Source organism: Curcuma longa, chromosome 16 (assembly GCF_044706935.1).
Source record: "Curcuma longa cultivar G26 ecotype Majalengka, Jawa Barat chromosome 16, ITB_CL_G26_1.1, whole genome shotgun sequence".
Lineage (NCBI taxonomy): Eukaryota > Viridiplantae > Streptophyta > Magnoliopsida > Zingiberales > Zingiberaceae > Curcuma > Curcuma longa.
Genome location: NC_133876.1, coordinates 3,749,503 through 3,762,310, shown reverse-complemented (window position 1 = coordinate 3,762,310; position 12,808 = coordinate 3,749,503). Strand labels below are relative to the sequence as shown.

The window sequence follows — 12,808 nt, the reverse complement described above, 5'->3', positions numbered from 1 at the left end:
ATTTAGTTGAGATGACATAATACAACATGAATGTCACGTAAACATTTTACAGAACCACGAATGAAAAGTTAATGGGTGCTAGATTTTATCACAAACTGTGGACACTATACTAGATTTAAAAAATAAAAAATACACTAGATTTGAGAAAACATATAAAGGTTGTGCTATATTATTCTATTAATCCTTCTCGAAATTGATCTCTCTATGTTGCAATCACGCATGACAATGTCTCCCACGAGCATTCACCTACTCAAACACGCACATGGTTCGAGTCATTGTTCGCTAATGAGAATCTTTCATAAAGAGTTGATAAACACCCAAAAATGCACTGCTAGCATAATAGTGAGGCACGATAAGCATCAATAATGCAAGTGCATCAATTTTAAGTAGAACCACAAGTACTTCAACCCCATTTTCGACTACTTATTGTGCGCTCCCAAAGTTGTGGTTGCAGCCATGGTTTAAAATCTAGAACCGTGCTGAAGTTTCGATCCTACACCGGAACGATACAGTTTTGATACTGTATCATACCGTGCAAATATAATTTCGATATTTTTTAAATATAAAATATATTAATTAAAAATATAAAATATATAAAATAAAATAATTTTTTAAAATATATATTAAATTAATAGGATAATTTTATTAGACTTTAATTAAGTCTATTTAAATTATCCCAAGGAGTTGATTAAAATTATTAACCTAAATTATTTAATTAAACCTAAGTTAAAAACTATCCCTGTTTTGCACGGCCACAACCGTGAGAACGTGCGGCCAGACTTATCGTGGGGCTCGGGCAATGCGTCCGAACTCGCCGTCGGGCTCGATGACGCGTTCGAAGGCGTCGCGCCCGCACCGGAGGGGTGCTTGTGGGGTGTTGATCCGCGAGTAGAACGAGATGTTTCTCCTATATTGGATAAAATGACTTAAGATTTTAATCCACGATTACAGTCATCGGTTATTGACCTCAGTGTGACCACCATTGTAGTACTTTGTTAAATCAATGCATTTCATGCTGACAACCAGTGCACTTCACAAACCATTAATTGTTCTATGAAGCTATCATGCCTCCAAACATAATTTAAAATTACAAACCCATAGTGAATCTATAAGTAGCATGCATCACAAGTCAACCTCCATTTGTGACATCCATTGTTGATATTAAATAATACATTTAAAAGAAGCTACAATTGGCGAAGGAGATGTCAAAACCTATCTAATTTTCTTGATTTCCCTTTAGGTTAGGCTACGATAAGTTAGGTTTAAACTAAACTTGTTCTGGCATTGCCATTCGGCAATCGAGTATTATCTTATCTCATACTCGACACTTCTTGACATGTTATAATCCAGGTCAAGATACGTTGAAATAATCTTTTTTATTTTTTATTTTTTTTGGAAATTATGTTCATACAACATGATATCAAAATTGTACCATTTCAGGTGGAAAACAAAATTAAAGTTTGAGTATATAGTCGTATTATTTTTTTTCTTTTATATCTTCTTCCGCTTCTAATTCACCACTGGCATTATATATCGGAATGTCAACAAGATACTGAAACAACATTGTTCTAGTCAAAGATTAAAACTCCGACTTGGTTCGAGATTTTGAATCTTGGTTTAGCCTTAACCATGGTTTAAAGTCTTGGCCCATATCAGAATTTCGATTTATGACTAGAACAATATGATTTCGATACCGTATCATGTCATGCTGATATGATTTTGATATTTTTTTAAATATAAATATATTAAGTAAAAATAAAAAAATTAATCTAAATATGAAAAAAAATTAAAAATACAATAAATTAAAAATAAATTATTTTTTTAAATAGAAAAAAGATATGGGATCATGGTGTCTTCATATGGTAAAAAAAATTATTATATATTTTCAAATATATATATATTAATGGGTTAGTTTTATTAGGGTTTGATTAAGCTGGTTTAGATTATCTTATTTATAACTAGGAGTTGATTGAAATTATTAACGTAACTTTAATTATTAACCTAAGTTTTTGGCATCCCGCGCACCCGCAAGCGTCCTTGCCATGACCCACAGAGTTCGCTGTGGGCGTCCCCACCATGACCAGTGGAGTTCGCCGCGGGATCACGTGTTGGGCACTGCGCGGAACGATAAATTTGGCCCTTTTCGCCAGGCACAAAACAATTTTAATACAAAAACCATGTCTTCAACTAGTTTTTAAAAGTCCTGTAACCAACATGTGCCTTATGCCTTACTAATAGAGAAACAATTTCCTAGCCTTATTGTAGTCTGCTGCAATTTACAATCCAAGGGAATGATCCAAATATGAAGAAGCATCCTAAAATCTAAAACTAAACTACCTCCCACTCAGAACAAACAATGTGAAGAAGCATAAAGGTGAGGAGCTTATCAAATCAATCCCACAAGATCTTAACATAGAAAATGAGTTGAAAAATATATATGAAATCATCAATAAAATCTTGGAATCATGGGCTTTGTGTGGTCATCTCAATCTTGATTATTGGAATAAGAGATCCCAAATTATATCATAAGCTCAAGAGAGAGATATGTTAAGATTCAAAGCCTATATCCAGGTATCATAGCAAGACTAGCAATGAAAATGCTCATGAGATTAGGTAAGCAGCAATGTAATCAATCCACTTCCAAGAGGCTCTAGTAGACACGGAAATCTCTAAGTGAGGTGATCCCACAAGCCTTGGCCCATTAACCAATCTTAAACTGCTATAGGAAATCACAAAGTATAGTTCTTCCAATTCATCCTCCCTATGGTAATCACCTCACTTGGAGATTTCCGCGTCTACCAGGTGTCATAGCAGAACTTAAAACCATGATATTGGCTAATCCTTATTCTAAAATGTTAAAAGGGTAATCGAACTTATATCCAACTTCCTAGTTGGTATCATCCGACAATCTATGAAGGATATTGAACCCTGATTCAAGCTAGCGAACACTATCAACTACTAGTTGTATAGCAAACAACATCAAATACAAGTTGCATGGCTCAAGATTTTGGACTATGATAGAATCAGTTGTAGAATTGATGAGAAATCACATCTTGACATGCCTTAAAAGTTAAACCCACAATCATGACCAAACTACTTTCTAGAGTCATACAATTTCATATTGCAATCTTAATCTGAAAAGTTTATATATGCACTCATCAATAGCATTTTTAATTGCTCTTTAGAGGATATAGACCTTGATTCTAGTGCAATATCAATAAATAATACTTTCCACAGTCCTAACCTGTCAAAAAATGAGAAGGAAATTCAAACCACCAAACTTAGTAAAATATAATGACATAATTTAACAACGAAAAAAAGGATAATATACATACAAAAAAATCATATCCTATAATAAACTATAAGTCTAAAGTACTATAAATTATAATTGTAAGCCTACAACACTTTTTCTTCAAGAAAAACAAAATAAGGAATAAGTAATCTGTCAAATATGCAAAAAGGTCAGAAGAAATTTGTCCAAAATTCAGCGAACAAATAGTTTTCCATCTTCCAATATTGTAAACGCCATGTAAGTATCTGGAAGCAATTGGTCCTAGGAAAAGGTTAACCACTCTTTCAATGCAAAAGTGATACCTCCTCAAATCCCAAGAGTCATAAATCCATAGCAAAGTTTGATAGATCTTACCAACTTTGTCCTGTAAAATAGGATATATTTGTCAAGTTCAGGGTTCATATTGGCAAATATGTCATCAAAGAAATATTGCATACTGAATAGAAGCAAAATTGAAACTAGATAGTTTCAGATTTTCATAAATGAACAACAAAAGTTTACTTATCTTTTAAATAGAAAAAATATCCTAAAATGCAGTAATTTACATGCTAAGAAAAATACATACATGATACCTTGACATCTGCAATATTAAGATTTAACTATGGTTTGAAATCTTGTACTGTGTCGAACAAAACAACTACTTGGCACCGAGACAACATCTCATGTGTCAATCCTGTGGACGACTATCATTCTATGCATAGTTTGAAATTTCGTACCATGCCAAACAAAATAGTCAAAACGTATTGTTCCGGTAAATTACTGAAACTCGATACCATGGTTAAAATCTTGAGTCGTGCCGAGGTTTCGATCCCGAACTGGAACAATACAGTTTTGTACCTTATCGTGTCTGTGCCGATATAGTTTCAGTATTTTTTAAATATAAAATATATTAACTAAAAATAAAAATTTAATCTAAATATTTAAAAATAAAAAATAAAATATTTTTAATATATATATTAAATTAATGAGATAATTTTATTAGACTTTAATTAAGTCATATTTAAATTATCTCAATATAGCTAGGAGTTAATTAAAATTATTAACCTAAGTTATCTAATTAAACCTAAGTTAAAAACCTTACCCCTTTGGGCCACCAACGACTACGGACCCGCGTGAAAATTCCAAACGCATCATCGGGCCGGTCTGATATTCATAGAATAAAATCTCAAACCGTTTTGTCTGATTCCAAGCGAAACATCTTGTTTCATCCACGCACCGACACCAGATGTGTGCTTGTGCATGTCAGCAGGCGGAACAAGATGTTTCGCGTGTATCAGGCGAAACGACTTGAGATTTTAGTCTATGCTCGATACTACTTGACACCGGCATCGAGATAATTTCTCGTATCGTTGTGTCAATCATATCAACAAATATAATTTTATGTTAGCACTCAGACACACCCTTGGCATGCTAAAATTGAGATAATATTATTATTTTTTAATTTGTCTCCATACAAGACAATGTTTAAATCGTAGCATTCTAGATGGAAAACAAATATTAAGCTTAGTTGTGTAGTTGTATATAGTTATGTTATCTTCTGCTTCTTTATTTCTTTCCTCTTTTCATCTCCAATTTATCAGCGACACCATACATCGAATATATACCGAAATAGTATCGTTCCACTCAAAAATAGAAACACCAGCAAGACTGAGATTTCGAACCCTAATTCTATGTCAACACTCACCACCACTCAATTAAAAATAAAAACACTAGCAATACTCAAGATTTCGAATCCTAATTCCATGTCAACACTCACCACCACTTAGCATGCTAAAATTGAGATAATATTGCTATTTTTTATATAAATTGTCTCCCTACAAGATAATGTCAAAATTGTATCATTTTAGATGGAAAGTAAGTATTAAACTTAACTATATAGTTGTCTTATCTTTTTTTTCTTCTTCATCTCAACCTCTAATTTACAACTAGCACCATACATCGAGATACCAAAATAGTATCCAATCAAAGACCAAATTTGAAGATTCTAGGAGAAACTTCCTTGTGATTAGCTCCTACCACTTTTGTTCCACCATCTAAAACAGTATCATACCAATCTATTCTTGAAGTTCAGTTGTAGCCTATTCCAAATGGACTTCATACGAGGTGTTGGAGGTCATCACAGAGGATGTGGAGTGAGATTTTTGTGTCAGTGAGAGCAACTCAAACATACATAGACTCCACCTCCCTCATATATCGCTCATATGACTCAATCTTAACAACCTTCATAAGATGGACTCCCTGCTAGTAAGCTACGCAATTCCAACTTAACCATTTGACTTCAATTACATGTATACAGAGAGTGAAAAGTAGTGGGTGGAAAAAGAAATGATTGACCAAAGTATCATTAGGTTAGGATTATAATTTTCTAATTGATGTTAAAGCGCATATCAACCATTTTTCTATTTCCTCCTAGAGGTGTCAAATAGGTCATGCTAGTCATGGCCCAAATCATGTCGACACGGCATCTGGAGCTTGATCCATGGATTAGTTTGGGCACGACTTAGAATAATGTTGGATCAAGCATGACAGAGCCTGAATGTTAGGCCATGCACATAGGCAAAAGGAATCCTTCTCTACCTATGTAACTTTAATATTTGAATATAGCAAAGATGTAAAATATTTCACAAAAAGCCAAGCCAACTACTATTTTGTTTAATTTGCTAAGTTATTCAACAATTTATAATCATTGATGAATGTTATCATTGACAATCTAAGTTCCTTGGCAACTTTAGTGGAAAGACAAATCAACGATTGCTAATCAGCTAAATAAAGTTCCAATGTATTTTCAAAGTGGAAGATAATTGTCTATAAGAATCATTTGTAGGTGATTGTCCTTACTCCAGCTCCTATACTTCATTCATTCCTATGTGAGAAAGGACAACTTCTACCTTTCTAAGATTCCATAATTTTTAAGGAACAACTAGTCATTCTAACAGTATTTATCTTTTGAGTTCCACTCACCCAATTATTTTGTTTAAAATAGAAGGCATCATTCAAAATATGGCAACAAAAATGATATCTGACTTGGAGCAGTCTCCAAGATGGTGCACATTGAAAAAAAGTATGTCATTCATTGATAGCATTCCTCATGTACTTTAATTCATACCTCCTAACCAAAGCAATATACATAAAGCAAATGATTGAGCATTCGGAAACCAACCAAGAAGGCCGGAGCTATGTAATAATCACCCTGTAGATACTCAAACGACCTCGTCGCTTTCTGTCGGTAATCAAAGACAATATCCGCTGTGAAAACCAATTAATAAACATGTTGGAGAAAATTTTAAAATAAATAAAACTAAATTACTTTGTACTTTAAGAAATTAATAACAAATCATTTTATGTGTAACTCATAATCCATATTAGCAAACATTTTAAATAAAATGTTTAATTGCAATTAAGTTGGTGAGTGAGCACCAACGTTCCAACCAACTTTTCTGTAGGTTCTAATCAAAATATTTAATTGCAAGCTTTTAAAAGCTTGACCAGGGGTCGAATTGAGGAAAAAATATAAGAGAAAATAAGTGATAGAGAGAAAAAATAACAAGAGAGAAATGCTCAAAATCCTTCACCATCTCGGTATGCTACTTTGAAGGTAAGCAAATAAGAGTTTGATTTATTTCTTCCAAAGAAACATCTACAGCAAGAAAATCGCTCAAATTCCAACATGGTCAATATGATTTATATTAGCAGAGATTTATATTGGTTAAATAATATTTGCCACCCATATATATATTTGAAATCTATGTCACCCTCTTCACAATCATGTCCACAATGGAGATGTCGGTCGTATCTTAGAGAGTTGAATTTCTACTAAAATCACACGTACAAAGCAAAAAAACACTTTTTAGGCAAGCAATTACGTGTTTCTAGAGTTCATTTATCTAATGATTATTTTTCCATGTATATTCATATAATCTTGCAAGAACAACGTATATAATGATTATTTTTCCATGTATATTCATATAATCTTTCTAACTCAATATTTTAGAATTGCATCAAATATATGTCTGTCTCATTGAGGTTCTTATATTTGGGATAGGTTGAAATAATGATAAATCAGAACTAATTTTCCAATAGTATTTAACTTGCGCAAATAATATAATTTAACTAGCAAGAAAATTCATTGCTTACAGGCTTACAACATGTATATAAAGAAATTTTTAAATAAGTTATTTCTAGATGATTATATTATGATATAGCTCATTCCTTATAATTCTTGTTATCAAATTTTATATATATCGACTTGCTTAATAATTCTAGTCATAAATTTCCATATATGTTAGCACATTACATTTGAACCATCTTTTGTATAAAGAATTTAAATATTAATTGATTATTGGTAGCTAGTACTACTTATGATCATTGTAGCAAACCAAGATTAATTTATTTATCTAACCGATAGTATTAGTCGTTGGTTGGTTATTCTATATTTGAATATTGCTAAATGTTAAATTAGATTTTCATTTGCGAGTGTTATTCTAGCATCCTCCAACAATAATGTTGTTCATATTTTCCAATTCTTTCATCCATTGGGAAAGATTTACATTATTGATTTTTGTATATTTGATAAATCTTGTATATGCTTTCTAGATGCCATTATTCCTTAAATTAGTTGAGCCAATTGGAAAATTGTATCTTCTCTAGCAAATAATTAGATTTTAGTTTCAACAAATCTAGCTTCTAACAGATCATGGTTATGAACTGTACAACTTTTGTAAATTAGCTATGTTTACTGTGATCAGATCTCAATGTTTTGTCTTCCTATTCTAGACCTCCAAGAACATTGAACTGCTATTAACACACAATCTAGCATTTTCTCTTAGTAATGTCCAATCATATAACTCAGTATTTCTATTGACAATAGTGAGTTTTTTGACAACTCTCAGATTTATTCAAGAAAAAAAATTGTTAATGTAAACAACTAATAAACTTGTGATCGAGAGGATTTGTCTTCAACATAGCCTATTTTCTTTGAAGGAGATATTCATCAATACAAAAGACCAACTATGATAATAGCTCAGGGGTTGAGTTGTTGGCTGGTATTTACACTAGTATGCCTCAAAATGGTTAAATGGGTAAGCATTGTCCAATATTTCTACATTAATTTCTTAATTACTGGTTCACCGTGTATCAATGCAGTGATTAGTAGGGTTGTAAATGAATCAGATGTTCATAAACAAAACTTGGTGTTCAGTTCAATTAAGCTCATTTCTATTCATTCAATAGTAACAAGCATGAACACCAATAAGCTTGGTTCATTAGTGTATATGAACAAAGTTCATTAATAATTTATGAATAAACTTATTTATTAATTTAAGCAAAATTTAATTATTAGTTTATTTCTTAATTTTTTATTCAAATACATAAATTTTATAAATTTGTATAATCTAAAATTATCATAATAGGTTAAAAATAAGAAAATAATATAAGTTTCCTGAATTAGATAAAAATTTAACTAATTTATAAGGACAACAATGTTATTAGATGAGCTTGATAAAAAGATCGAACTCGGCTCGAGCTCTTAAACAAGCTTGAATACTGCTAAACTTAGCTCGACTCGTTTACACCCCTAATGATCAAGAAGATATCAAGTATCCTATAAGATTTGGTCAACATGATAATTGGATTATTGACCATGTATTTATAATTCCTAATTCTTTACCTTTGTTGTAGACAAGATATAAGGTAAATACATGTGTGAAGCCTTGCATATTTTAAACGCTATTTAAGGAGGGGGGGTGGAGTTGATTCATACTCAATTCGAGCTTATATGCCTCATTAGTTCAGCTCTATTAAACTAATATTTTATGTTAAAAATTTTCCTATATTTGTCATGTGACCTAGAGGTCACGGGTTCAAATCCTGGAAACAGCCTCTTGCCAAAGGCAAGGTAAGGCTGCGTATAATGGATCCTTTCCCCGGACCCCGCATGGCGGGAGCTTCGTGCACCGGGCTGCCCTTTTTTTGTCAGGTTGAAAGTGACTGTAGCATGTTGTTGCATTGATGACACTAATGTAGCATGTTGTTATATTGGCAATACACATACTCTACCATTTGGTTGTTAGATATACTCCCTACACATGCTCTATTACACATAATTATTAGGAGTTAATTGGAAATGTTTTTATTATCTTCTTACTATGTATTTAGTTGTATATGTTTTAGATCTTATACTTAAATTAGATGTTTTACATGAAATGTTAGTTACAAGGATTATAGTTTAAAATACATATTAAAATGTAATGGACCTAAAAGCCGAAGTACTAATAGTGATAATGGTAGTTTAAAACACACGAAGGCACAACTTTTTTTATGAGATCATACGAAACGTCCACAACAATCCTCGATTTCCAAAAAAAAATAACTTGAGGATTATTTTATGACTTTCTTTAATAAAGAGGCAGATTCTTGTGGAAGCCAAATTCTTGTGGATTCTCAAGTTATCCACAAGAATCCTCCGAACTAATAGCGAGCCAAATTTTGATAAAGAGGTAGTATAGTGCACGAAGCTCTTGCCAATTTATAATAATGGTCATAGAAGAACCAAATTTATCCTATTCTCTCTATCATAGTAGAGAAAATTCTAACTTGTCCGGTGTCAATTGTTGTTGTTGCAAAACAAATATTTAGTTCGGAGGTAATATTTTGTATGAAAGATGATTTACTTTGGCTCATGACACTTTAGAAGCTTAAACGTTATTTGATGGTTGGACAAGACTAAAAAAAATACAAGTAATACAACTTTCTAAGGACGAGCCAAAAGATTTTACTATGGAAGGAAGTACCACTATAGGAACAGGAAATAAAAATGAGTGAACAATGTCACTTTCTAAGGTAATAAGGGTAGATAGGTAAACAAACTACATGAACTTTGAATTTGCTATGTCTACTGGAATACGTAGACAACTACATGAACTTTTTAAAATTTTTTACTTTCAAAATTATAAATTTTTTATTTAAAAAAATAAAATATAAATAATAATTGTAACGGGTGGTAAGCCTCAATCCAATCTGTAACGGGCAATTTCGATCCGTGAACCATATCCGGTCTCAACATTAAAGTTAAGGGTTAATATTTTTCAAACTGTTGAACCATCTATTCCGAACCCGTGGTCAGGTCTATTTGAATGCGTCACCCTTTTCATGATAAATCCGAGCTAATGTTCCAACAAAAAGGCAAATGCAATAAATACGCAGAATCAATTTGCCACAGAAAACACACACACGCACACAAAAACGACTACGCTAGATAGAGGAGATGGACGCACAGTCTTTTCCGAGGAAGTTGCCAACGAAGAGATCGTCGATGACGCCCTGCCGCGCTCCGACGGAGATGTTCATGTTGTCGGCCTCCTGGCCGAGGCGGTAGAGGTAGTCTTTTCCATCCGAATCCTTGGACTCCCAGGACGACTGGTCCGAGATCCTCTTGGATCCATCGGAGGCGGAGGAGCAGCGGAGGAAGAGAGAGGAAGATGGCAGCCCCCTCTTTCCCAAGTTCCAACGAGTGGATTTACGGCTCGAAGAGGAGGAGGGTAACGGGCAGAGGGAGAAGCGGAAGCTGGCGCTGGCGACGGCCATCCGATGCCAGTTCTGGATGATAAGCGAGAGGGCCGCCAAAACCAAGTAAATGTCCAGCTAAAAACAAAACGGCAATTTCTCTAAATACCCCCCGCTTTGAAACGTTTTTTCAAAATGCTCCACCCCGTTCAAACATTTCATTTCATTTCATTTTCTTTTTAATAAAAAAAAAATAGAACCAAAAGAGAACATAAAAGCGAGAACCAACACTTTTCTAATTCTATAAAATTTACACTCTCCGCGTTCATAATTTCTTATTTGACTATGAACATTCTCTTCTTCAACCATCGATCAAGCATCTGAATGCGAAGCAATTTCCTTGTCCAATGAATCTGAGGGAGAAAAGAAGAGGCAGGGAGGAAATAAAACTCCAAGAACAGCCCTCAAAATTATAGTGATTCTGGTGTTTCAGCAAGACTCCTCCCCTGCAAGAACATGATGAGAGCATGCAACAAGTGCTTTCAATGGAGCTGTCTGAAAGTAGAACTCAGCTTCTTCACAACATCCTTGGCAGTTAGGTGGAACCCCTCTTCCATCTGTTTGCAACCACCCAAGTGTTCATTAAGTGAAGAAGAAGACAAGACATTGAATTGAATTGAATTCCTTGGTGCCAAACCTGAGCCATCACGGTTATATCGAGGGAAGAACTTGTGAAGAGTAGGACGCTAGTGTTGACGACAGATAGATGGATCTTTTCGATCTCCGAAAGCGCTTTCACTAGCACACCTTTGTGCTTCTCGCAATGAATCTTGACGAGGACGGTGTTCTCGAACATCTTGGCTTCGATCTTCGGTAACAATTCGGAGTTGCCGCCATCGTCGTCGTCATGTAGATGCGATTTCTCGACCCAAACAGCCGACTCAATGGTCTTTTTCGCGGTTTGGTCTTCGAGAAAACTCACCTTCTCTTGTAGTTGTTTCAAGTACTCGATGGCATCGCTGAGAACAGAAGCCTTGTCCATCTACCAGAAATCGTTCGCGCTTAGAATTTGTAGATTTAGAATGAAATGTGGAGAAATGGAATGAACCTTCTTGAGGCCTGGAACTATAGCTGCCAAGGATATGAATCTCTCATTAAGCTTCTCCCTCCTCTTCCTCTCGGCAATGATGTGCTCTTTGTTGCTGTAGCTCGGCTTCTTCACCACGCTCGCTCCGCAGTTCGATGCCTGCTGCTGCCTAAACATGGTCTCGAAGTCCCTCTTGGATCCGTACTGTTCAATGGCAAAATTCTCAGGTACGCCAAAAGAAAGGATGCTCGGGGAGGAGGCACTTCTGGTCTTGACAGAGTTCTTTGGCTCTGGGAGAGCTACTGCAGCTTGTTGCTCTGAGGAGAGAGATTGTTGCAGGTCTGCAATTTGCTCTTCAGTGAGCTGCTCCATCGCCTCCCATTGATCGAACACGTCTCCTTCCATTCCCTATCAATCGCCAAAAAGGGATTAGAATTAGAATTAGAATTAGAATTCTTGTAGAGGCATTACGATTCTTCAAAATTGGATGATCTTCTCACCACCTGAGAGTCCCACCCTGCTGCTTCCATGCCGATTCGACTTTGCTCTGCAGAAGGCAGCTGCAAAGGTGGCTGATTAATTACTTTAGAGATGAAACCAAAGTTCTGAAGAAACAGATACAAAGTTCATACCAGAAAGTTAAAAAGCCTTGTGTACGTATCTCCAAGAAACTTTTCTTCTTGTCGATGCATGAGGTTTAATTGTTGGCCTTGGTTTATCTTATAAGCTTTCAGTTCAGAATCCTCTCTCTCTCTCTCTCTCTCTCTCTCTCTCTCTCTCTCTCTCTCTCTCTCTCTCTCTCTTCATATATATTTATCTTCCTTTATGATGGCCATTCTTTACTAAATATTTGGATTGCTTGAAGTTACGTATCGATTCACTGATTATGAAAGGAAGAAAAAAAAAGTTAAGATTAAACTAATGAGAAG

The 12,808-nt window shown here is 34.5% G+C and overlaps 2 protein-coding genes across 2 annotated transcripts; both read right to left on the bottom strand.

The window, feature by feature from the left end:
• Window positions 1-2,001: 2,001 nt before the first annotated feature.
• On the bottom strand, window positions 2,002-10,885 carry LOC141847595 (uncharacterized). The gene is made up of 4 exons (XM_074735651.1): window positions 10,564-10,885; window positions 6,453-6,538; window positions 3,525-3,656; window positions 2,002-2,139 (listed from the first exon to the last, which is right to left on the bottom strand). The coding sequence occupies exons 1-4, from the start codon at window positions 10,871-10,873 to the stop codon at window positions 2,002-2,004; spliced, it is 666 nt and encodes a 221-aa protein (XP_074591752.1). The 5' UTR covers window positions 10,874-10,885.
• Window positions 10,886-11,115: 230 nt separating this feature from the next.
• On the bottom strand, window positions 11,116-12,556 carry LOC141847910 (transcription factor bHLH25-like). Its single transcript, XM_074736018.1, has 5 exons — window positions 12,512-12,556; window positions 12,383-12,439; window positions 11,901-12,287; window positions 11,490-11,834; window positions 11,116-11,409 (listed from the first exon to the last, which is right to left on the bottom strand). The coding sequence occupies exons 2-5, from the start codon at window positions 12,407-12,409 to the stop codon at window positions 11,335-11,337; spliced, it is 834 nt and encodes a 277-aa protein (XP_074592119.1). The 5' UTR covers window positions 12,410-12,439; window positions 12,512-12,556; the 3' UTR covers window positions 11,116-11,334.
• Between the last annotated feature and the right edge of the window lie 252 nt (window positions 12,557-12,808).

Bases quoted from the DNA above. Each gene is read 5' to 3' on its own strand.
- LOC141847910 (XM_074736018.1), bottom strand. From the start codon at position 12,409: ATGGAAGCAGCAGGGTGGGACTCTCAG. The intron at 11,835-11,900 runs GTTCATTCCATT...GATTTCTGGTAG, and splicing joins TAGTTCCAGGCCTCAAGAAG to ATGGACAAGGCTTCTGTTCT. The intron at 11,410-11,489 runs GTTTGGCACCAA...GGTTGCAAACAG, and splicing joins ATATAACCGTGATGGCTCAG to ATGGAAGAGGGGTTCCACCT.
- LOC141847595 (XM_074735651.1), bottom strand. From the start codon at position 10,873: ATGGCCGTCGCCAGCGCCAGCTTCCGCTTCTCCCTCTGCCCGTTACCC. The intron at 6,539-10,563 runs GTGCGTCCATCT...TGGTTTTCACAG, and splicing joins CAACTTCCTCGGAAAAGACT to CGGATATTGTCTTTGATTAC. The intron at 2,140-3,524 runs GTTTACAATATT...CCTGGCGAAAAG, and splicing joins CTTCCAGATACTTACATGGC to GGCCAAATTTATCGTTCCGC.